Source organism: Eptesicus fuscus, chromosome 11 (assembly GCF_027574615.1).
Source record: "Eptesicus fuscus isolate TK198812 chromosome 11, DD_ASM_mEF_20220401, whole genome shotgun sequence".
Classification (NCBI taxonomy): Eukaryota; Metazoa; Chordata; class Mammalia; order Chiroptera; family Vespertilionidae; genus Eptesicus; species Eptesicus fuscus.
The window spans coordinates 47,381,499-47,407,481 of record NC_072483.1 but is presented as its reverse complement, the minus strand read 5'-3'; the positions used below and the strand labels follow the sequence as shown (position 1 = coordinate 47,407,481).

At 43.9% G+C, this 25,983-nt stretch overlaps 1 protein-coding gene across 1 annotated transcript in view; it reads right to left on the bottom strand.

The window, feature by feature from the left end:
- MYO3B (myosin IIIB) overlaps positions 1–25,983 on the bottom strand; it is a 357,251-nt gene that overhangs the window by 224,669 nt on the left and 106,599 nt on the right. The window contains exon 8 of the mRNA XM_054723043.1: positions 7,855–8,010. Within this exon, the coding sequence (XP_054579018.1) occupies positions 7,855–8,010 (156 nt within the window). The remainder of the gene's footprint in view (positions 1–7,854; positions 8,011–25,983) is intronic.

Below are 25,983 nucleotides of genomic sequence, written 5' to 3'. Positions count from 1 at the left end.
CTAGCAATCTGAATCTGTGCCAGTAACCTAATGTACATTATTGATAACCTATAATTAAGTCACTTCCCCTTTCTCCAGAATCTGGTCTTGCAAGACCTGTTACCTAAATGCTCACATTTTACAGAGGCCATAAACCATGAACAATACACAACCCCCAGAGGGGGTTATCAGCACTGGCGCCAGGCTGAGCCCTTAAATATGATCTCAAGACCCCCATCCCAGCACATGGGGCTTTTTGCAAAGCCTGCGAAAGGTTCGGAAGTATAATCCATATTCGGGGACAAAAGAAACCAAAGGGGATAACAGAAGAGTTTCCACCATATTGGTTTGCTCAGATTTTGGAGGCAACTCCTCTGAGACCACCGGCATAATAAAACTGTGTAACTCCTTTTCTCTAAGTGTCGCTTGGGTTTCTTCGGTCTTCTACAACACACTCACTGTGAGGGGTTAGGGCAGTGGTCGGCAAACTCATTGTCAACAGAGCCAAATATCAAGAGTACAACGATTGAAATTTCTTTTGAGAGCCAAATTTTTTAAACTTAAACTTCTTCTAACGCCACTTCTTCAAAATAGACTAGTCCAGGCCGTGGTATTTTGTGGGAGAGCCACTCAAGGGGCCAAAGAGCCGCATGTGGCTCGTGAGCCGCAGTTTGCCGACCACGGCGTTAGGAAAAAGAAGCACCATCCTTGCTCCCCTCTGCCTTTTCCCATCCATTGTTCTCTCTAACCGCTTTCTCCCTATTGGAAAAATTCACATCACTCTCTTATATCATCTTCTCCAGCACTTGACCCCCATTATCCTTTCTCTCTACCCCTTCCCCTGATATCAATCTTTGGTGTTCCCACCCCCAACCAATCACTTTGTTAATTCTCAAATTCTGATCTCTGGAATAACCCTTCCCCAACTATCTTCAGGACAGTTCAAGGATCATCTTCCCACCCATTCCAGGGGTCTTCCTTTCCCAGGTGCTCTGGGAGGTACCCCAGCCTCCCTCCAGGCACTTTTCATGCTGAGCTGTTCTCATCTGATACTTCTCTGCTTCACACACTGGACTATTAGCTCTCTCTCAGGAACTGATTCCTCAATTTGTCAACTCTTTAAAAACATTTATTTCTAGGAGCATTTCCTCAATCCATTGAGGTTTTGTTTTCCAGCAATTGTTGTCAGTTTGGCTCAAATAAACTCATAAAAATTCTCTACAGGTTTGAATGTTTCTTATGTTGACACTTTATTGAAATAGCCACATATTGTACAATTTACCCAATTAAAGTGTTTAGTGTATGCACAGATATGTGCAACCATCACCACAGTCAACTTGAGAATATTTTCATTACCTCATTTCATTGCCCTTTAGCTTTCACTCTGCTATTATATCCCTAACCTCCACCTCTCCACCCATCCCCACCCAAGCCCCAAACAATCTATTTTCTGTCTTTAGAGAGTTCCCAATTTTGCACTTTCATGTGAATGGAGTTTTATGATATATGGACTAAGTCATAGCATGTATCAGTGCTTCAATAAATAGTAACAAACAAAAACATTTGCCCTAACCAGTTTGGCTCAGTGGATAGAGCATCAGCCTGCGGACTGAAAGGTCCCAGGTTGAATTCCAGTCAAGGGCATGTACCTTGGTTGCGGGCACATCCCCAGTGGGGAGTGTGCAGAAGGCAGCTCATTGATGTTTCTCTCTCATCGATGTTTCTAACTCTCTATCTCTCTCCCTTCCTCTCTGTAAAATAATATATATATATATATATATATATATATATATATATATATATATACACACACACACACACACACACACACACTAGAGGCCCGGTGCACGAAATTCGTGCACAGAGGGGGGTTGTCCCTCAGCCCAGCCTGTACCCTCTCCAATATGGGACCCCTCAAGGGATGTCCGACTGCCCATTTAGGCCCGATCCCAGTCGGACATCCCGCTCATAATCCAGGACTGCTGGCTCCCAACTGCTTGCCTGCCTGCCTTCCTGATTGCTCCTAACCGCTTCTGCCTGCCAGCCTGATCACCCCCTAACCACTCTGCTGCCAGCCTGTTTGCCCCCAACTTCCCTCCTCTGCCAGCCTGGTTACCCCTAACTGCCCTCTCCTACAGGGTTGATCACCTCCAACTGCCCTCCCTTGCAGGCCTGGTCCTTCTCAACTGCCCTCCCTTGCAGACTGGGTGCCTCCCAACTGCTCTCTCCTGCTTGCCATCTTGTGGTGGCCATCTTGTGTCCACATGGGTGCAGGATCTTTGACCACATGGGGGCAGCTATATTGTGTGTTGCAGTGATGATCAATCTGCATATTACTCTTTTATTAGATAGGATAGAGGCCTGGTACAGGGGTGGGGGCCAGCTGGTTTGCCCTGAAGGGTGTCCGGATCAGGTGGGGGTTCCCTTGTGGTGTGGGGCGGCCTGAGCAAGGGGCCTGTGGTGGTTTGCAGGCCGGCCATGCCCCCTGGCAACCCAAGCAGAGGCCCTGGTATCTGGAATTTATTTTCCTTCTACAATTGAAACTTTGTAGCCTGGAGTGGAGCCAAGCCTGGGGCTCCCTCCGAGGCTGGCAGCCATTTCTGTTGGGGTTATAATTGAAACTTTGTTGCCTTAAGTGGGTGGGCCCGGCCAGGGTGTGCGGAAAGCTTTGCTTCCCCTGTTGCTGGCGGCAACCCTGGCCTGCTCTCTCAAGCTCCATTCTGCCGCCATTTGTTTGAATTTGTTTACCTTCTATAATTGAAACTTTGTAGCTTGAGTGGAGGCTTAGGCCTGGCAAGGGCAGGCGGAAAGCTTGGCTTCCTCTGTTACCTAGGAAACCTTGCTCTCTGTGGCTGTAGCCATCTTGGTTTGGGTTAATTTGCATGCTCGCTCTGATTGGATGGTGGGCGTGGCTTGTGGGTGTGTCAGAGGTATGGTAAATTTGCATATTTGTCTATTATTAGGTAGGATTATATATATATATATATATATATATATATATATATATATATATATATATATCACATTTATTTCTATTCCATAAAATTGTCTACAATTTGAGCTATATAACTAGTTCCCAATTATCTCTCAAAAGTTCCCAAGATCTCAGTTCTACAAACCCAGTTCCCAAGATCTCAGTTCTACAAACCCTTTTCTTGACCTCTTCTCAATGAATATGCTTTGTCTTCATTGTAACTGCCAGTCCCCTGACCCAGACTCAAAGTCAGTAAGGCACTTCTTGGCTTTACTTTCCTCCATTCCCCAAAAGACTTCAAGGACACTCTCCTACTCACCTTGATTCCCTTGCCCTCCTTTCCACCCATCATCCAAGCCAGTCTCAAGCCTAAAGAAAGCCACAATGTCTGATTTCTTTTCCACTCCTTCTTGCTAAGAATTGCTAGAGATAATAAATGGAAAAGATGGTGGTGGTGATGTACATTTTTTGAGAGGGTCTAGTGTCAAATGCTCTCCAGAATGCTCTGTATGTGTTATCTTAAACACTGATTAACTTCATTAGCATGGAATGCTATTCAGTTAAGTTCCACCTGAGCTTTTTGTGCTGTTGAGCAATCACTGTTTCCATCTCTAATGCACCGGTGATGATATTCCTCATAGTGGCCACTTCAAAGACTTATCACTTCCGTGGAGTATAACTCCCAACTAGGAGGCTACCTTTTGGAAAGATACCGGCCATTAACATGAGTTTCCTTAGAGTACTTCCTCTTCCTCTGCCCCCTGCTCCCCACTCGCACCCCTAAAATTTCTGAATATCTTCATATAACTTTTCTGTGTCTTTCCCAACCTAGAGGTTCTTTCTAAAGTCAGAAATTAGGGCCCTGATTCCTGCCCCGCCCCCCCCCCCCTTGCTCGCGCTCGCGCGCTCTCTCTCTCTCTCTCTCTCTCTCTCTCTCTTTCTCTCTCTCTCTCTCTCTCTCTCTCTCTCTCCCCAATGTCTCCCTCTATACAAGATCCTTTCCTTCACTTGTCTAAGTTTTCCCCTTCTCTATAGTTTTCTCACACTACCAACTTCTCTCTACCTTGGGGAAAGTACTGAAGTGAACAGAACATTTTCTATCTTTGCAGGAAGAGTAAGACAGTTTCCCCTGTAAGCTGTAGGTCTCATTTTCCTGCATTTGCTCTCAAAACTAAACAATTGTCTCCAGCTGGGGGCCCAGGACTGTTCAGACCGTTGAAGAACCCTGCTTTGGGCAGAAAGCTGGAAGCTTTGTGCATTACCTGGAAGTACATAGCATTGCATTTGATGGAATATGAAAAGGAAGCAAAATGTTTTTGCTGGTCTCTGTCTCTTAATGTCTTGCAATTTCTGTTTGACTGCTGTCTGAACCAGGGAAGGGAGGCAGCCCAGTGTGGGTAGACCCTGTGATACTGCTCTCTTTCCCTAATCCCTCTCATTCAATCCCCAGTCCTACACGGCCACTATCTTAATATCTTCTGTTTTTGCAATTGCCAGGATCTGCTCTCACGCATCTCCCTGGCTCCCGCTCTGCCAGATCCATTCCCTTCTCCACGCTGCAATCCGAACAACCTTCCTGGAGCATACCCTTGCTTGAAACCCTTCAGTGGCTCCCAAGTGTCTAAGGAACAAATCCAAGCTCATTAACCCATCATAACCTGGCCCCTTACCTTCCCCACCCCTGCCCATGCCAAGTTCCAGCAATGCCAACTAATTTGTTACCAAATCCCCTAAACTCTCTCCAGTCTCAGTGCCTTTGCCCTTTGCTCATTGCTCATTCTCCCGCTCTACCTGGAATAACCCTTCCCCAACTATCTTCAGGACAGTTCAAGGATCATCTTCCCACCAATTCCAGGGGTCTTCCTTTCCCAGGTGCTCTGGGAGGTACCCCAGCCTCCCTCCATCCAGGCACTTTTCATGCTGAACTGTTCTCATCTGATACGTCTCTGCTTCACACACTGGACTATTCGCTCTCTCTCAGGAACTGTATCTGACTCGCTTTTGTAGTTCCTCTGCTCAGCAGAGGGCCTGACACATACACACATAAACATCTCATAAATAAATAAATTAGATTTTAAATAAGAGATAGAAATTAATATTTTTAACATTTAGTACCTCAGTACTATTTATTTTCATGATGTTGTTTGGTAAGCAAACAAAGATGAATTTGCACAGATTAAATCCAAAAGAAACGGAGGCCTTTGAATTAAATAGGCCAGGTGCACTACTTCTACTACTACTGTTAACACTGATTAAGGGCTAACTCTGTCATCAACCCTATTCTAATGTATTTTTTATGTGTTTACTCAACCCTCAAAATAACCCCCATTTTATAGATGAAGAAACTTCAGAACAGAAAAATGTTACTAACTTGTCTGTAAGTGGCTGAGCTGGGATTGAAACCTGGCAGAGCTATGGTTTTCACCACCACATTGTACCGCCTGCTGTGACCATTTGTGCAGAAAAATGGTTAGTTGTGTATGTGCCTCACTCATCTAAGCACTCACCTCAATTCTTTTGTTTTTTTCCATCTCAATTTAGAAACTCACAAGTTTAAATATATTGAACTAGTGGCCCAGTGCACGAAATTTGTGTACGGGGGGGGGGGGGGTGGGGTGTCCCTCAACCCGGCCTGCACCCTCTCCAATTTGGACCTCTCGGGGGATGTCCGACTGCCGGTTTAGACCCGATCGGACATCCCTCTCACAATCCGGGACTGCTGGCTCCTAACTGCTCACCTGCCTGCTTACCTGATCGCCCCCAACCTCTCTGCCTGCTTGCCTGCTTGCCCTTACCTGCCCCACCCCCCGCACCAGCCTTCTCACCCCCAACTGCTCCCCCCTTGCCAGCCTGATCGCTCCCAACTTCCCCCCCGCCACCGTCCTGCTTGCCCCCAACTGCTGGCCTGCTCACCCCCAACTGCCCCCACTCCTGCCGGCCTGATCACCCCCAACTGCCCTCCTCTCCTGGCCTGATTGCCCCTAACCAACTCTGCCTCAGCCCTGCCATCATGGCTTTGTCCGGAAGGACATCCAGAAGGTCTCCTGGTCTACTTAGCATATTACCCTTTTATTAGTATAGATTACCAGCACCAGATGACATGTGAGAATTTCTCTATGTGGGCTTAAACAACGTGTATGTAGCCAACCCCTTGCCAGCTGCTAAGGGAAGAGTACAGGATGCCCGGCAGGCTGTGTCAGCTACATGCATTGTGTTTCCTTTAGAATTAATTCTCCTGCCTCCAAAGGAGGGGCTGTTTAAAGTCTCCAGACCTATGTGTGAGGTTGCATTTTTTTAAAGTGACTTTCAAAGAAACAGCAACTCCGGAGTGAAACTGAAGATTACAAAGACCCTGTGAGAAGCCTTTGCCACCATATGAGGCTTTTGACAACATCAAAGGAGTTAACAAAGATAAAGAGAAATGAGAGAAAGTGGGTGAGAGAGCCTGGAGACAGACTGTCTTTGGTAAAAGCAGAAGAGTCTTTTAAAGAGAGAACATACATCTGAACAGGCAAAGGGAAAGCAGAAGACTCAGAAATTGCTCTGCGGCAAATTTCAGGACAGAGGGACAAGGAGGAGACAGACACCTGTTCGACTTAGGGCATTTAAATGCTGAGTTTGTTTTGCTTGGTTTATATATTTCATCTTCATTTTGGGTGGTGCTGCCATGTGTGTGTGTGTGTGTGTGTGTGTGTGTGTGTGTGTGTGTGTAGGTGGGTGGTTGAGGGGCAATGGCTGGTGCACATGAACAAAAGCAGGGGGAGAAAAGGGATTTCAGTTCCCCTGGGCTTAAACACAAATTCTACTGCTTCAAAAAAGCACCAAGTCACAAGAATTCCTGAGTGTTCTCTACCCCGTAGGCAAGCCACAGAAACAGAACTGGCAGCGGAAAGGGGGAACGAGTAGGAAAAATGTGTTTTAACTTTCCCAAAGAGAGCCTGGCAGAGGAGGTGGGAGGGTCCGTAAGATACAATCACCTTGAAACTACGCCTCCAGCTCCAAGGGTTCTGATGCTGTTTGATTTGTAAACAACTTTCTGCAGAATACCTGAATATTTCCAGAACTTGCGATATTTTATTCCGTTGCCTCCAATCTTTTGAATGTTCTTTTAGTAATAATGGATTAGAGCTTATCTGCACCCTGGCCATTTTTATAAAACCAAATCATTGCTGAGCTGGGGGAGCAGCTTTATTTGCATTTAATTTCTTTTTTAAGAGAAATTCTGCCACCCTCTGGACAGAAACCAAGCTCTATTTCTAGAGACCACCACTGAAGACTGCTTTATGCAACTGCCCTTGAAAATAAACATTTACTTTTTAAATGTTTTAAAAGGGAAGGGGAGAATCCCCGTTGTTTCAGATAGCATAAACAATAACGTGTGTGTGTGGTCATTTTAAAACACTAACTTGCCTCTAAGAAATTTTTAGCTAAAGAAAAACGGTCTCTGAGCACATTTGAAAAAAAAAGGGCTTCAGCATTTAACTTGCATTCTTTCCAAAAATCACAAAACAGCTTACATTTCTGCTCTCCAGTCTGCAACAGCCAAGTAAAGATTTCTCAGCTGTGACTGCTTTCATATGGTTACCTTTGTTGGTTTGAAAAAAAATTCACATTTGTATTAAATATAAATATATACGTGTTGGTTTTTAACTAGAACACAAGGGCACAGTGAGACTTCTGCTACAGTTGAGAGAAATTAGCACTAAGAACACAAAAGAGGAGCTTATTTCTGAAGCTCTAATGCTCCCATCCACTAGGCATGAAGTACTTAACATCACGTAAATGAGACGCTCAGAAATGCAGGGATGTGATAATTACCAGTAATAATGCTGGGCAAATCAAAATACATGGCATGCTGTTTTTATTAATAACCAGAGAGCGGAAGCAGGAAGACACCATACCTTGTTTTAACAACAGGGTTTAGATGCTTCTGGTCTTGGAGGACCTTGGCCAGCTGCTTTTGCAGAAACAAAACCTTTCCGCGGACTCCTTGAATAAATGGGTGGTCGAGGAGCTGTGTGACGGAAGGCCGCTTTTCAAAATCCTTAATAAGACACCTGTTTGCAAAAATCAACAAACAATCCAAAGTATAATCTTAGACACCTGGCTCCCTTGTGAATCTGGGAGAGGGGAGGCGAAAAGGTTCATTTATAAAACCTGATCACTAACCTAACAAAGCTCTTTCTTTATGAATATGTATCAGAACATAGGAAAAAATAAATCTCTATTAGTTGAATTAATGAAAACATCAGAAGTCTATTTTAGTTTGACATATTAAAAAACACAATCAATTGATGTGACATACCCAAAACACTGAGAAAAAAAAGAGATTGGTCAGGATGAATTTTCTGTCTGAATTTTCATTACAGAAAAATGTTTACAATGGAGACAAGTTGATTAGTCTAATATACTTCATTTTGGAAGCATATGAAATTACATACTATCATTTAAGTCAAATCCTAACATAAAGTGTCCACTCTGTGGTGGTGGGGAAAATGCATTTAGGAGTTTGTAAGGAACAAAACTGATCATAAAGAAACCTTCACAGAGAAAGTTCAGTGCCTTGATTGCTAATGTCTTCTGAAGAAGCAGAAAAACCTCAAAACAGGAAGTGACAGCAATATAATTCAGATAAACTGGAATGAAATTATGCAAACAGGGAACAAAAGGTCCATTTGAAATGGTAAAAACTGGTTTGTATTTAAACTCCTCTGCAGTTAATTGGTTAAAACCGTACCGGTGTAACCACTTTCTTTTTCAGATTCAATACCCTTTTCAAAGAAAACAATGATTTAGTACATTTTGCTGTATGCTCTCATGTTATTAAAGATGATCTTGACACAAGGAAATTTCTACTGAAATTGAATCTGATGAATACCCCTCCAATTACCATCACATTTCTCTTCTGAGTAGCCAGCTGCCCTTGACAGGAGAAAAGACATTTCACCAGCTGCCCTGTGAGCTATCAGTCTTGAGCTCACAGAGGAGGCTCAGGATAAATACCGGATGCCATTCTGCCCACTCCATGAAATAAACGGCTCCAGTTTTCCCAATAGTGACATGCCGGCAACATCCAAAACACAACATATGTTAAATAATGAAATACACTGACAAATGGTAAAAAAGTTCAGCCTCCCCTTGAGCATTTTTTCAAAACATTTAAGCAGAGTTCCTAAAACAATCCTCAACTGTTGGACTTACAAAAGGCTTTAACCTTTGTGGTTGACACTTCAAACCGCTTTCACGTCCCTCACCTTCTAGTCTTGATAAGATTTTCAGTCAATTTCCCAGTCACTCCATTTTAGAATTGATTCAGGGGGGTTTTCTATCTATTGGAGCTGGAGCTTTCAGCTATAAAAACCAAAAAAGCCCTAACCGGTTTGGCTCAGTGGATAGAGCGTCGGCCTGCAGACTCAAGGGTCCCAGGTTCGATTCCGGTCAAGGGCATGTACCTTGGTTGCGGGCACATACCCAGTAGGGAGTGTGTAGGAGGCAGCTGATCGATGTTTCTCTCTCATCGATGTTTCTTACTCTCTATCCCTCTCCCTTCCTCTCTGTAAAAAATCAATAAAATATATTTTTTTTAAAAAAGAACCTAGATGATCACCATTCTGTCTCCTGCACGACTCAAATGCCACTGCTGCCTGGCCATGGAAAGAAATCAATCATTTGACTTGAAAAGGTTCAGGGTTTGTATTACCTATTATTTTTCCTACCAAAAATAAAAAAATCAGTGCACATGCTTTAAAAAAATACTATGTTCATGTTTTTTCTCCAGCAATCTTCCTTGGAGTCCATGTATATTCATTTGGATATGTATATATGACTATGAAAGGAAAGTAATTGCTAATGTTTCCCTCAGCACCTGGAAAAAAGGAACCTCATGGTAGTTTTATGGTGAAACAATACAGGTGAGTGGCCCCATTCTCCTGGCTTGAGGAATGGTGTACAGAAACGCCTGAAATAAAAAACAGTCTGTGTCCTCTGAGAGTTCCTACTGTAGATGGACATGGTGCCTTCGCACACCGCCCAGAGCCTCAGAGGGAGTCAGACAGGAGACGAGGAACCCCTGGGTCTTACAGCTAAGCCTGCCCAGTGCTTTGGGGTGGGTCACATCAGATCTGTCTCTCATCACCAAATAGACATACCTCCTACACCCATGTTTACCTCCAAACACAGGGAGATTTCTTAATAGGTTTCTTCACCTAATGTTTCCTTCCTTTATTCTTGCACTAGCTGTTTCATCTGACTGCCAGTCAGTGCTATGGAAAAAGGAAGAAAGAACAAGAGCCCTACCTAGGGCAACCCTCAGCTGTCTGTTGACTAGTGCCAGTACCGCAAATGAGTAAACTCAGGGGGCTGAGACTGAAGGTGGGAGGTGTAACAATGAAGAGACAATTCAGAGTACGTGAATGGGAAAGTGGGCTGGAGCTGCTTCTACCTTCCTTCTCTGGGTAGGTGCCTAGGGACAGTGTTCCAGGTGAGGCCTGAAAACATGGTCCTTCTGGTACTTCAGTAATTAAATCTTCCTAGGTAGGGTTGCCAAGAGACCAGGAAAGTCATACCCCTACCTTATGAAAATACGTCTCTACTGGAGTCTGGGGGTGCAATTAAAGGTGCTATATCTTGTTTCATATTTTTAGCATCTAATGGGGGAGCAACATTGCTAAAAAGGTTGCAAGATCATTTAGTATTTTAGAAAGAATCTCTTTTTAGAACACAGAGGGAGAGAAAAGAGGACTAAATAATTGAGAGAATCAGACAAGGAAAAAACTAACAAATGAATCCGTTATCTCTTCAAGATTCAAAAAATGAAGGTAGGCATATTACCTGCTGGAAGCAATGATCAAGGGGATTTGTGAGTTCTCTCAGTAGCACAAAGTGGGCGGAATGTCATACCACTGGATCAGCAAAATGAAACTGAGTGTATACGGGAAGAATGCTAAGCAGAGTGGTGACATATCCAACTGCACTGGAGGATTCTTAGGAGAAGGGCATGAAGACCTTGAGGGTATAACCTTATTCTAAAACTCTCTTGCATACCTCTTTCTCATGGGGAGCAAAGAGCCAGATTAAAATGGAACTATTATTTTACGGATAAATAGAGGAAAGTTCTACTTTAGGAGCAGGTATGGCTGAAAATCATGCATTACTAGGGCACTGGAATCATCTCATCTCATTTGTTCAGTAAACATATATTACACAGCCAGAATTATCCAAAAATAAATGAATTCATAAAAATTATTATTCTTTTCCTCAAGGATCTGCAATCTAATGGAAAGATGGAAGGACAAGAGAGACATAGGAAACAGCAGAAGCCAGTGTTTGCTTATATACAAAGTGGCACAGTAGGTTTACAGTTGTAAGTATTCAAAACACAGAGTTTACTCTTGTATTATTATTCATTAATTACTGTATTATTTTCCATATAAACTGTAAACCTACTTTTGCCCACTAAAAAAGAATCACCCCAAAGCACAGGGTTTTGGAGCTAAGAGACAGAGATTTACTACCTTAACCCCTCTTTTATGAGGGGAGGAAGTTAAGGTCAGGTCCTGATAGTGATGAGGCCATTTCCCTGACTCCCATGGGAGACTCCTTCCCACTCAGCAATGAAATACCAGATGTTCTGCATCTGTGTCACTGTTTAAAATGTGGGGCGTGGGGGACTCCAGCCAGGGAAGACTTACTGAAGCAGGTGAGAACTGAGCTAGGTTTGGGTAAGTTTTGAAACTAAATTGAACTCGATTGGTGGAGAAGAGGTAGAGTCATTTCAAGGTTGGCAAACTGGATCAGCAATGCAAGAAGCCTGACTAGGCCAGCTGTGTAGCCAGGAACTCAGGAGGCCACCACAACATTCACCTTCACCTCCTAAGCTGCCTCCGTTAAATGCCTAAGGACTTTAGTTCCTTCACCAACCTTAACTAGGGTATGCTCTATAATGCTTGGCTTTGCGATTTGGTGCCCCAAACTCATGCTGTTACGTTTGTCAGTTCGCTATTTGTTTTATTCTCCTACCAGGCAGGGATTTAGTGGATTAAGATAGAATCGACTGCTGGGATCTGTAAGAACTTCTGACAGCCTCTGTCCTTTTAAAAAGCATGATAAAATCTTCTAACCTGATTTGGAGAACAAACATGGAACACTAAGAAAGTTATAATATGCTTATTCATTTCGGGATTGCTTATTAAACCAGAAAGGACAAATCCCAGATGCAGAATATCCTCCCACCCCCACTTGGGGATTGAAAAGTTTTCCAAGAGGATGTACAAGATGTTGATTTCTGTATGGAAGTGGGGGCCAGTCAGTGTGAGGTGACTTGGGTGAAATACTAGTTACAGAAGACATTCCATTGAAAAATGAAACTAGTGTTCTGGTCCAAAAGGTAGGGGAAACATTGGTGACACTCTGGTCCGGCTAAGTCTGGAGTTGCATAATGCATGTGAGCATGTTAAATGTTCTTAGGAATACCGGGGTAAAGGAAACAGCTTTATTCTGTGTAAGTCCAGGTTTCCAAACTTGTTCACCACAGACCTTTTCCTGGGTCAGTGGAACCAGTGGAACCTGCAAATGATATCTTCAGAAGCTGTGCTGTGAGAAACCAGGTGTAGACTTTTGGGGGTGCAGAGTCCTCTCTCAGCTGAGGGGAGACACTCAGAGCCCCGAAATATCACCAGCATTTAAGACACCTGTAAGCTGCTGGTTCTTCAGAAACCAGTGTCTCAAACTGGGGATATACATCTCCCAAGTTCATCTGGGAGCCTTGTGCTCTGGAAAAAAGGAACTGAACAAGGACTAGATTGAGGGAAGACTACTTTTTTCCAAAATCATCAGTAATTCTTTTTTTAAAAGTTATTTTTTTAGCCTTGGATGGTGTGACTCAGTTGGTTGAGTGTCGTCTCAAGCACCGAGAGGTCACCAGTTCGATTCCTGGTCAGGGCACGTGCCCAGGGTTGCAGGCTCAATCCCCAGTAGGGGGCATGCAGGAGGCAGCAGATGGATGTTTCTCCCTTCCTCGCTCTCCAAAATCAATAAAAACATCTGTTTAAGGGATCATTTTAAAAAAATCTGGATTTAGGTGTGTTTATCTTTGTGCTAAAAGACAAAACAAACATTTTGATCTGCCAGGAGCTATAGTGCCTGGATTTACCCTGAATTCCCGTTTGGTTTGAATTTGATAGAAAAGTCCACTAGGCTAAAAAAAAAAAAAAAAGAAAAAAGGAGCGTATTCTAGCCTTGAAAGAAATTAATCCATTACCTAATTTGAAATTCTAGTACTTTCCATCATGCCTTCTTGACTGAAGATTAATTCTCCGAATTCATTAGTGTCACCACATTAAACGTAGGTTGTTGCAGCGATCTCTCAGCCTGGCTCAGCCAGCATCAGGTAAAAAGGAGGGATTTCTCAGCCAGAAGCAAGGTCTGGCTTCTGCTCGGAGCTCTGGGGCTGGCGATGCCTGCGCTTTCTGCTCCCAAACAATAGTGCTGCGAGGCACAGCTGCCTTGTGCTGTAGCTGCCACTTCATCGCCGAAACATCAGATGCCTGCGAGGGGGAGCTCTTTCTCAAGAGCCCCGATGGATGCTTACTGATGAATACAGCACACTTGAGAACAAGCAGTGGGAAAGTCAAAACCCAATAATCCTGGTTGAGCTTGTGGGGAAAGTAGGAGGGTGCGCAATCTCATTCCACACACGGGGGCCAAACCACACGGACACTTGGGCTTCCCGGCACTTTCCGTTCCTTTTTAAGTATTCTGTCTTTTATACTTTGTGCTGTTGTCCTGCGGGTTTGCTGCTTAGCCTGTTTGGCACAGAATACCCGAACGTTTTTGATCTGAGCAAACATTTCCCCGCCCCGTGATGCGCTGCGCTGCGCTGCAGTTCCTATCATCCTCAGGCAGGAGGCTGAGTGACAAAGGGAGAACTCCTGGGAGGGGACACTCAGTATAGGTTAGGCGTCGGAGCCCAGGGTGCTGTGTCTCCGAAGGAAATTTCCACTCGGGAGACAGGACTATGACAAACACAGGCATCTTCCCAAGGTGACTGATGCCTCAAAAGGCAAGCTGAGAAACTTGACGTGGCATATGTTATTTGAGCAAAGCCCCACCTCCCCATTGGGTGGAATATTGAACTGCATTCAGTTTTCATTAGGTTTACAAATACTGCACATGGTGGTGTTTTAAAGTCTCACTGGCGGGAACTGAAATTGCACGCTGACTTCACGCGTGGGGTGGGGAAGTGGGGTCCGAACCTGAAACAGACGTGAGAACCAGGAGTCTACAGTTATCAGTCAGAGAGAACCGTCGGAGTTCAACGACAGGGAAAAGAGGCCCTGAGAAGGGGGAGGGCAGAGGGCTGTGCAACAGGAGCTCGGGCTCCATTTGAGTGGGTGCTGGGAGCCGGCTCTGTGTGGCAAAGGTAGAGAGACTGCAGGGCTGCCGACAGCAGGGCAGCTGCCGTCTTGCAGGAGACACGGGGCGAACAGAACAAGGTGCAGGGTCAGAAAGGTCACACGTCAGCCCCACGTTAGACAAAGCCCCGAAGGCCCAGAGTGAGCTCAAGTGAACCCAGGAAAGAAACGGAAAGGGAGGAGCATGGCATTTCCCAAAGCCTCAGAAGAACCAACTTTTCTCACCCAGAGAAGCCTCCAAGGAGGTGAAGAAGGAGACCAGAGGAAAAGTGTAGGGTGGTTTGAAGCCAAAAGATAAAATCTCAGAGCAGAAAGGACAGCATCTCCCTCGGAGGCAATGAGCACCACAGTAGCTGGAGAGCCTCCATGCTAAAACTGGGCCCAGGATGGGAGTCCCTCCGCCCCCCCCCACGGCAGAGAGCTGCAGTAGGCCACCGATGCCACCTGTGACACAAGCACCCCTCTACCCTTATGTCTCTGATCTCGTGATCAACAGTAAATAATTAGCAAACCCAGACTACTTCGTTGTGTCCTTAGGGAAGGTGATGTAGTAACAAAAATTTGAGATCCTCAGCACTGCTTGTCTGGGGACAAGCCGGGGGCCGTGGCTGGGAGGGGCTGAGGGAAGAAGAATATGCCATGGACAGTGGGCAGAATCAGTCTGGGAGGAGGAAAAAGAAGTAAAACTGCCAAGCGAGGAGGTGCAGTGGTAAAGGGCCAAGAGGAATCAGGGCTAAGGAGGAAGACAAGACAGGGCTCAGGGACCACAAAAGCTGTCCGAGGAGAAGCCACGGGCGGGTGGGGCGGTGGAGGTGCAGGTTTATTATTGTTACTGACACAGCTTTCCTCCGTTTAGGCTGTGCTTTCCAAGTGTACGTGGCAGTTGCAAAGGCGGGATGAGCACGCACTCCACTGGACATGCCAAAGCCAGGCAAGACCCCGACGGTCATGTCCTAGGTCTAAGGCAGACTTAAGGACTGGAGACTGGTGGCCCTGAGTCTCCGCCCTCTCACTCCTCTTTGTTGTCTGTCTCTTCCTTGGTTGGGAAAAGCACTTTGTAATTAAACAAACATTTCTCCACGCAACTCCCGTCCTGTGATTCAGTCAAGGGGCCAGAAATAAATGAGCCATTACTTCATCAAACAGCCCCAGCAACTAGTTTATTGGACTATTAACCTGTGTTCAAATCCCACCCTGTGGTTCAAGAGTTATGGAAGGCATGGTCCCTGGGAGATGGGCATCCTGGGATGGCTCCATCACTCAGGCTGCTGTGCTGCCAGTTCCCATGGATCTGGGCACTGGCTGCCACTGCAGGTACCACTGAGTCCCCTGCAGCAGCCAAACCACTGCCTCTTGGGCCTCTGTGAGGCGCTGAAGTTGGCCATTGGTCAAGCCTAGACTCAGCAAACCAGACACGGGCCTGGGCTTCCTTTGGAGCTCTACTTCAAGTGGAAATTAATGAAATGTTTGCTTGAAGCAGCTCAGGAAGGTAAGGAGCAATCAAAAAGGGAACTGATGACTGAACCCAGAAGGAAATGGTTATGGAAAATATGGGTATCGGGGCCAAATAATCTAGATGTTGGCAAATCCATTTGTTAAAAATATTAATCTTTATGTTCATTATTAATATAGATTCCTGTAACATATATAATTTATAATTCTAGATTATGTAATATTATATTTAAACTAGAGGCCCCGTGCATGACAATTCATGCACTCAGGGAGGTCTCTTAGCCCTGCCTGTGCCCTTTCGCAGTCCGGGAGCCTTCAGGGGATGTCTGACTAAGGGCTTAGGCATGCTCCCCAGAGGGAGCGGGCCTAAACTGCAGTCTGGCCTCCCTCTGTGGGAGGCAACCAGGCAGGCCACTGGTCACTGCTGCCCCGATTGCTGTCCCCTCTCTCTGCCCACTGGCATGTGCCTTGCCTGGCCTGGTGCCGCCGGCTCACCAGCCTTGCCCCCCACTGACCAGTTGTTCCACTGTTCGATAGATTTGCATATTATGCTTTTATTATGTAGGACTAGAGGCCCGGTGCACTGATTCATGCACATTGAAAGGAAATTAATTAGAAGAAATATTTTAGAGGCCAGGGAGGGACTGAGGAAGATTGGCTGGTGGGGAGGGACCACGGGAGGGCTCCAGGGTGTGTCCAGCCCATCTCACCCAGTCCTTATTGGCCAGACCCCAGCAGCAAGCTAAAATACTGGTCGGAGTGTCTGCCCCTGGTGGTCAGTGCACATCATAGTGACTAATCGAACGAATGGTCGGACACTTAGCATATTAGGCTTTTATTATATAGGATAGGATTGTTATTCATCTTAAATATTTCAAATAGTCTGTTGATTTATTTAAATAACAATATACTTAATTGCCAAATCTAACTCTACTTCTTATAGATTGGTGATATACAAGGGAATTCAATTCTCTGGGCATCAGTTTCCTCACTTGTAAAATGGTAATAATAACATTGTGGGGCACAAATGCAATAATCTATGTACAGTGCCTGGTACACAGTGAGCACCTAATAAATGCCAGCCATAGGGCCAGCCACTGTGCTGAGTGTGGGGATACAGTCAGTCCATTGGAGAAAAACAGCCATGTCTTCCAAGCAGGATGAGTGCTGTCAAAAGAATTGGCTCCTTGTATTAGCCTTGAAAAAACGGTGCCCACTAGTTAGCTCCTTTCCTCAGTGTGATTCCCACCACTGAGGACAAAATTGCTCTTTGATAGATGACCTGATGAGAACTTTCATAGTTCTGGGCGAAGCGGGACTTTTGGAGTCTGACAATTCAGCAAAAGCACTTTTTAGTTCAAGCCTTTGGGCACTCCTGTTTTTGAATATCTGGCTAATTTCTTTGATTCTAAAATCAATTTCCATTTTGACAAACAGTTATGGTCTGCTTCTTAGTCTGGGTGTAGTGCTCGAGGATATATGCATTTTAATCCTTCCCTTGATCCTACTTGCCATGCTGCCCAGAATTAAATCCATAATTCTCATTTGTATGCATTTTTTCCATATAAGGAGAAACAATGGACAGTACCAGCCATCCTCTGTGAGAAATGAACCAATCCATGCCCAGGACTACCCCAAAACAAATAAAAGGTATTATATGCCTCCATAAGAAACTTCCCTTCCTACTGTACTCTCTCCACTTGGCATGCTCTTTCCCTACACTTCCTGGCAATATCCCTTTCTTCCTTTAAGACCCTGGTGTCATCTCCTAACTAGAATTGTGTACTTCATCTGTAAGCTACTCTAGGGCTTACACTTTTCGACCTTGAATTATTATTATTTATGTCCATATCTATTCTTCCATTAGTTTCTAATTTTCATGAAAGCTAACATCTCACTCAAGGCATCTTTCTCCCCATTCATAAATACCTAGTAAGTGTTTGAATGAATCAATAAATTCAATCCCACCTGGTTCTCTAAATGTTGCATATGTGTAAGTGTGGTATTATTCCCCAACTCACAACACACACACATACATATAGAAACACACAAGCGGTGCTGATCCAGGTCCTGTGTGTGGTAATATCTTTTAGATATAGATATAGATAGATACAGATACAGATACAGATACAGATACATAGATATAGATATAGATATAATGTTAATTTTTTATTGATTTCAGAAAGGAATGGAGAGGGAGAGAGAGAAGAAACATCAATGATGAGAGAGAATCATTGATCAGCCGCCTCCTGCATGCCCCCTACTGGGGATAGAGCCGGCAACCCAGGCATCTGCCCTGACTGGGAATTAAACCGGTGACCTCTTAGTACATGGGCTGACACTCAACCAACTGAGCAACACTGGCCAGGGCAGGTTGTTTCCACTTTTAAGCTATTATGAATAATACTATGAACATTTGTGCACATATGTTTTCACTTCTCAGTACACACAACTAAGAGTAGAATGCTGGATCATATGGTAACTTTATATTTAATCTTTTTTTTAATATATTTTATTGATTTTTTACAGAGAGGAAGAGAGAGGAATAGAGAGGTAGAAACATCGATGGGAGAGAAACATAGATCAGCTGCCTCTTGCACACCCCCTACTGGGGATGTGCCTGCAACCAAGGTACATGCCCCTGACCGGAATCGAACCTGGGACCCTTGAGTCCACAGGCCGACACTCTATCCACTGAGCCAAACCGGTTTCGGCTATATTTAATCTTTTGAGAAACTACAAGACTGTTTTCCAAAGTAGCTGCATCATTTTACATTCCCACCATCAGAGTATGCAACTGATTTTTAATTCTTCATCTTGTTTGAGAAAGGCATCTTGCAATATGTTTTCATGTAAATACAATAAGGCAAGATAAAACAATAAAAGTAGAAGAGAAAAATGAAAGACAGGAAATTAGGAAACAAAAATAACAACTAAAATACAAAATAAATTACTTTGTTACAGGTGGCTACAAATTGGGCTCTGTGCTCTCCAGCAGCCAATGTGAACGGGAAAAGGTAGTCTCTTTTATAGTATTTCTTAACATCCATGATATAGAAACAGACCAGCTGCTTAGAGAACTATAATGATGATGATGATGATGTTACTGACTGGTAAGGAGACTAGAGGTTTATAGTTTTCCTGAGTTTTCATAGAAATAACACCATGTAATGTGATGAATACTATTTCCCTGCAGTAAACATGGCCATGAATTTCAGAGGACTGTTTTTTATAACACTCTTCAAGACCAACTGATGCCTTCTATCAAAGTACTATGGAGTAAAAAACAAAATTCTCCCTGGGTGGTCAATGCAAGAAGGCACAGAACTCTGATCTTTTTTTAAATTATAAATTACCCAACAACACACCATTGCATAAGAGCTATTCTTTTAAAATTGATTTGAGAAAGAGAGAGAGGAAGGGGAAGAGAGAAACTTTGGTTCGTTGTCCCACATATTTATGCATTCACTGGTTGATTCTTATATGTGCCCTGACTAGGGATCGAACCCCCAACCTTGGCATATTGGGTCAAAGAGCTCTCTGATCTTAATCCACACCTAAATTTACCAGAAACTTGGTGAATTTTTAGAGTCAGATCCCTTGATTCCTGACATGCTGAATGTAGTGCCCAAATGCTGGCACCCATCAAGGAAAAAAAGGCGAGTGCCAAGCTACCAGGTGCTGTTCATTGTAAAGAATGAAAAGAAGATCGCTGAAAAAGTTAGCCCATGAATCAAAAGCAACTCAAAGGAGGGAGCAATTTAATCCCACAGGCAGGGGTTAGAAGAGGACTGAAGCATCACACAAGTGGCATGGAAACAAGAGGGCAGTCAAATTTGCCTCTCAGTGATGACAATAAAGGCTCCAACTAAAATCTCAGGCCAGAGTACGTGGTAGAGGCGGGAGGAGGATTAGATTAAGAAGAAAGATAATTGCTTAGAGCAGTGGTCGGCAAACTCATTAGTCAACAGAGCCAAATATCAACAGTACAACGATTGAAATTTCTTTTGAGAGCCAAATTTTTTCAAACTTAAACTTCTTCTAACGCCACTTCTTCAAAATAGACTCGCCCAGGCCGTGGTATTTTGTGGAAGAGCCACACTCAAGGGGCCAAAGAGCCGCATGTGGCTCGTGAGCCGCAGTTTGCCGACCACGGGCCTAGAGCTTCAATCATCTTACTGGTATGGTGTCTGCTCACACCTAGCGCCTTTCCCTTACTGTGTGTTCCATTGGTAAAGACTGAAATTGACTAAACACTTCTCTGGCTTATTGCCAGTTAGATGAATATTATTGATGGTATGAAACCAAACTGAGAAAAATAAACTAAGCTAGTTTTTTTTTTTTTTTTATTAACAACCTAACCACTACTCAAAAGCCTGGAGAAAATATGGTCAGATAATAAGTAGTTGTAAGTGTCTTATGCAAATCAGGATTTTGCACAGTTATTGGCTGCCTTCGTTCATGTTCCCGAGGACACAAACCGCCACCATACCTCTTACCTGCCTTCCCTCTGCCCGACTTCTGAGCAACACAACAACAATAAACGTCCGTCCGAGGGCCTTGAACCACGGGCCCCAATGATTGCTTCTGTCGCTCTTTGGGGAGACGGTTCTTCCTGAGGAAGTGGCCACCCAAGGAAGCCAGTTAGTGCGGCGCCTCTGTGATTTTAGACAAAGAAATGAACACTTCATCCCCCAGGGACATCTATCCAGTGCCTTTTTCAAGTACTCAGTATTCTTAAAATAAAATATTTTTTTCTTTTTTAAGCAAGAGAATGAGTGAAGGCGCCAAAGAGAGCCCGGGGAGTCCCTACTGCTCCTCCATTAACATGAAGCAGCGAACAGCTCCATCTATTACATCAGAGCATCCGCAGAGACCCTAATCCTTGCTGAAAGGAACTCTCAGGCAGCCAAGCCTTTAATTTGCTGAATAATAGGTCCTCTGATTAACCCTTGCAAAGCAAAGCACAGACGTTTCAGGCAACAAATGTTCCCAGGGGCTTGAGGAAAAGGGGGGTGGGGGTTGGAGGGCTCGTACTCCCACTGTGAGTAAACGAACTCTATGCGTTGAAATGGTTAGCTTTCTGTTTCCATTTTCCCTGTTCTCTCTCTCTCCAGGGAACATAGCATGTCCCTGCTCTGGTCTGTGATGTGCCCTGAGCTTTAAGCCACTGTAACTCAGTGACACATGCATAGATAGGTGATGTGAAGTGTCTGTCACCAAATATATTCACAGCAGCAAATCAGTGACATGAAGGCTCTTTTGGGACCATTTGCCCACCCACCACATTCTAGGCCAGTGGTCGGCAAACTCAAATATCAACAGTACAACGACTGAAATTTCTTTTGAGAGCCGAAAACCGACTTCTGCGCATGGGCCATGACGTTTCAATCGCACTGTATGTGCGTGCCCGCACGTGGTATTTTGTGGAAGAGCCACACTCAAGGGGCCAAAGAGACGCATGTGGTTCGCGAGCCGCAGTTTGCCCACCACTGTTCTAGGAAAGCCACTTTAGCTCTGAAAAGGAAGAAAAGGAGGGAGGGAGGGAGGGAGGGAGGGAGGAAGGGAGGGAGGGAGGGAGGGAGGGAGAGAGGGAGGGAGGGAGGGAGGGAGGGAGAGAGGGAGGGAAGGAGTAGGAATCCATGTCTGGGAGGAAGGGAGAAGTGAAAGGAAGAGAGGGAGCAATGCTAGCTCAGATTTCTCTGGTCTGCTCTAATTCAACAGAAGATGTCTAGCATTTAAAAGAGAGTTTGATCCTTTCTGTGAGATCCTATTACTGGAGATAGACGACTGTATACTATGTTGCCAAGGACAGGTAATGGGTTAGATGGGTCTAGTGTACATTAATAAATCACATACATATTAGACTTCCCACTCGTTATATCAGATAATGAGATGAATGATTGACTGTGTGACACAGTGGTCAGTTATCATGTGGATGATATAAATTCTATTGTGCTGAGGACATTTATCTCCGTATTGATCTGGCTTTGCTAGCAAGGATCATCAATTACTAGTCTTCCATAACCATATGATAAATACTGTAATAACAGAATGCCACCAACTCCCATTTTCCCAGTAAATTTCCATATGGTCTCAGACAAATAAAATGCAGAGAATCTTTTTTAAGATTTTTATTTTATTGCCAAAAATTATACGTGGTATAAAGACCATGGAGAAAAGCCTGTCTGTCCTAAACAAAGAGTGATGTGCTGGAGGCAGCATGCGTAAGCTCCCTAGGTATTCTTGTTATATTTACAGGAATTTTGTGAACTGATTGATGTTTCATAGGTAGCTTGAAATTGGCCACGGTGGGATATTTACACCATGGAAATTAGTGAACAATACAAATCAGCCCCCGATCCCTACCCAGTCAGCTGTTAAACATCACGGCTTGTGGACTAGAAATCTTGGGGAAAACTGACTGCTTGATAATTCAAAAGCACAGATGGGTAGAAATCTCTTTTTTACCACCTTTCCCTTTAATTCTTTATGTCTCATTTCCTGCCTTCTGTTGAATTGATAAAGTTTTCTATAAACCCTTTTTTCCTTCTGTTGGTTTAGAAACTAGACATTGTTTTTCTATAGTTTTAGTAATTACCCCACATGTTTAACAGGTTTGCTTAACTCTAAGGTTTCCCGTAGTCCATTCCTTTTTTTTAGCACAATAACCTATACATGCCTTAACCACACATTGAACACTGCCCCTCCCCAAATTGTATGATTGCTTAGAGTTAGTTTTTTACATATTTTATCCCAAATAGTTTTTCTTCTTATAGTCAGTTATTTTACCACTTCAGACTGTTTCATGAAATTAATTTTATTTCTAATGAATTTATGCTTCATTTGTTGTTTCAGTGGATTGTCTTTCTTTGCCATAAATGTCTTTATGTGTTTTGAGATGTAGCTGGCAGACTCACTGAGGAAGAGGGCGATTTCGTTTTCCCTCTCCCTCTTATTTCCTCTGTGCCCACCCTCCTACTCTCATAATTTCAGAGTAGTGCCTTCTTGACTTTCTGGGTCTTTAGCCCAGAGCCAGGTTTTAGAATGGTATTTTTTGCTCCTGTCCCAGGTTTTATTAAGTATATGGAAGAGCCCATCCCTGTGGCAGCAGAAGGTCCAGCTGCTTATATATCCTTCTACCATCCTAAGCCAGAAGCAGGCTAAAATCCATATACCTGGGGGATGGTCAGCATTACCCCAGGAGGAAATTGCCATGGTTAGAACATAGGGTCATATGACCCCTCCTCCATCCCATTATTTTCCCAGCCTCTTTTTATCAGCCTAGGAGAACTACCCCAGACACTGGCTTCAAGCAGGAGTCCAACTCTGGACCATGAATGGCTTGGAGCCCTCTTAGTCCTTTTATTCACAAGAGCCAAATTCCCAGCCACTACTACCAGCAGACCCATGACTTTCGTCTAGCTGAATACTTTGCACTTTTTTTTTCTATTCTGATCTGTCAAAATGCTTAGATTTCTTTCTTTCCTAGTAATATATTTTTGGACTTTCTTTTTATGTGTGGCCTGTCATTGTTATATGTTTGAAAAAAAATATAAACTTAAAGAGCACACTTGACAGAACATCTCTCACACCTAAAGGCAAAAATTCTTAATTTCAAATGCATTCAATATCTTCTGCTTACCACTGTCCTAAATTATGTTTCTTTAGGAACACCTATTGGTGAGAAAAATGTCCTAAGCTATTAATATATGTGACAAAGGCTAACATCTGTAATAAGTGTCCCTGCCCTTACTTTATAGGGAGGAAGCAACGGTTAGGTCCCAGGCCTCAAACTCTCCCACACCTTGATTTTCACCCATTACACCCACATATTCTCCTAAGGCACCCTTGGCTAGACAATGTTGACGTTAGAAGGAAAGTGCCTGCTCAGTAGAATGTCGTGTCACTGGCCGTGGTCCTGAAACCGTGAGCCACAAGAACATAACTGTTCTCCTAATCCTGGCTTCAGAAATGGTCCCTCTTCAAACTTGCCCAGGACATCGGAACCAGATTATGGGGGAAGTAATGGTGGGAACAGGAAAGGTGATGGGAGGGAGAGTCAGGAAAGCGGGATAAGCCGAGGTTGTTCCGGGAAAATAACCAGTGAAATTGCCAGGCAGGATTTGTTTTGACATTATTTTCATGTATTCAATGAAAAAAAGAATGCACATCTAAACATGTAGCTGTCATCATTCACCTTTAACAATCCTAGAATGTTTCTGACAGTTAAAACTTTATTTTTTTTTGGGGGGGGGGGAGTTTATGTGTGTTGGGGAGAACATTTGATCACTTTTTTCACCCCCATTCTCTTCCTTAATATTATGTTTGAGGTTAATATTATGAAGAGATTGTTCAAAGATCATGAGTCCTAACATCCTACTTATAACCAGGTCCATCACATGCTGTGTATTATTGAAAGGACATCACCTCCCCGCTAGAATTCTTGGCTCTTCAAAAGGAACCAATGTTAACTGAGCTCCTGCCATGTGCCAGGAACTGTGCCAGGCATTGGGGATACAAAGCTGGAAAGATATATTTTCTGCTCTCAAGGAACTCAGTTTGAGTGGGAGACAGATGCACAAACAAATAATTTCAGAATGGATTGACCTGCTCCCTTCTCCTCATTATGAAGGTCTATAAAACGCACCATGCTGACTTGAAAGTATGAGAGAAAGGGCCTCTGAGTCTTCCTGGGGGAGTCAGAGGAAGCCCCACTTATTCAATTTTGCTAGAATGTGCAGGGAGTATGGAGGCAAGAATGCTACTGCATAGATATACAGAATCCAGATCCTGAATGACCATGTGTTAGAGAGTTTTGGCGTATTCTATAAGCAATGAAGAGGCACAGCATGACTGTGAATGAAGAATGACTTATCATGATCTTTGGGGTTATAGAAAGTTTCTGCTGACTGTTTTATGAAGATGACTTGCACTGACTAGTTGTGGAGCCGGGGAGGGTAATATGGAAGCTGTTGCTCTAGTTGCAGCACAGAGCTGAATTCTAACCCAGGGGGTCTAGAAACCTGTGTGATGGAATATTCTACAATGGCCATATTTCCAAATAAGGTCACATTCTGAAATATTGAGGGTTAGAACTTCAACATATGAAATTTCAGGGGACACAATTCAACCCATAACTTGGAGTGGTCAAAGCCAGGCTTTCTGTATGTGTGTGAGAACTGCTTGAGTCTAAGCATTTAATCTCTGGGCCTCTTGTAAAGGCAAGAATTCCCCCAATATTCACTAAAATATGCCTTTTAAATAAATTTCTTCTTTCAATAAAACATTCAATAGTCCTTCACATCAAAAATAAATTATGGGATTTTCCCCTAACTCATTGACATGGTATGATAGCTATAGCATGCATTTGATGAACTTAGGAAGTTCCATATTAAAATACTGGGAGGTTGACAAAATCTGCACATGCACCCAAAAGGAGATGGAAGATCAAGAGACACTATGACAGTGATTCATTCTATTTAAATTGCTGTTATAAATTTTGAATCCATTAAAAAAAAAAATCCAGCCCTGTCCTCATTAGTGCCAAAGGGCTAAGTCTGTTATTTTTATCCCTGCCAGAAACCATCTATGGGCTGGGAGAATGTAGTAATGGTGACATGAGCCTTCATTTCCATTTTTAATTAAAATTTTGATTGACCCAGAGCCAGATTTCCTTCCATAGCAGAGCCTGTGGGAACTCCACAGTGGAAACTATAGTGGCCAGAGAATGCAGGCACAGGCAGGAACCTGGGGGCTTAACATCAAACCAGAAGAACCCTGTACTTCTTGGGAGAAGACCCAGGAGGGGTGTCGACCTGGCCACCTTGACCTTATTTATTTGCTTCTCCCTTAACCTTACTTTCCCATTCCGCTACACCACAGATCAGCTGCCGTGGGGATCCTGACTGCCCCTCCTTAAGATCCACTTCTGTTGTGACTCCTCACCCTATGTGCCCGCTCTACTGGCTCTCCTCACATCTCTGTTGATGGCACTACTATTGTGAGTTATAATATTCATCATCACTCATATTCGTTGAGCTCTCAGTCTGTATTTCACTTAATCTTGAAACGATCTACAAAATAGCATGATTGCAGACTGCTACCTGGCTCTCCACTCTCCACTACCCTTAGGGATAGAGCCCTGAGACTGACCTAGGCCCATGG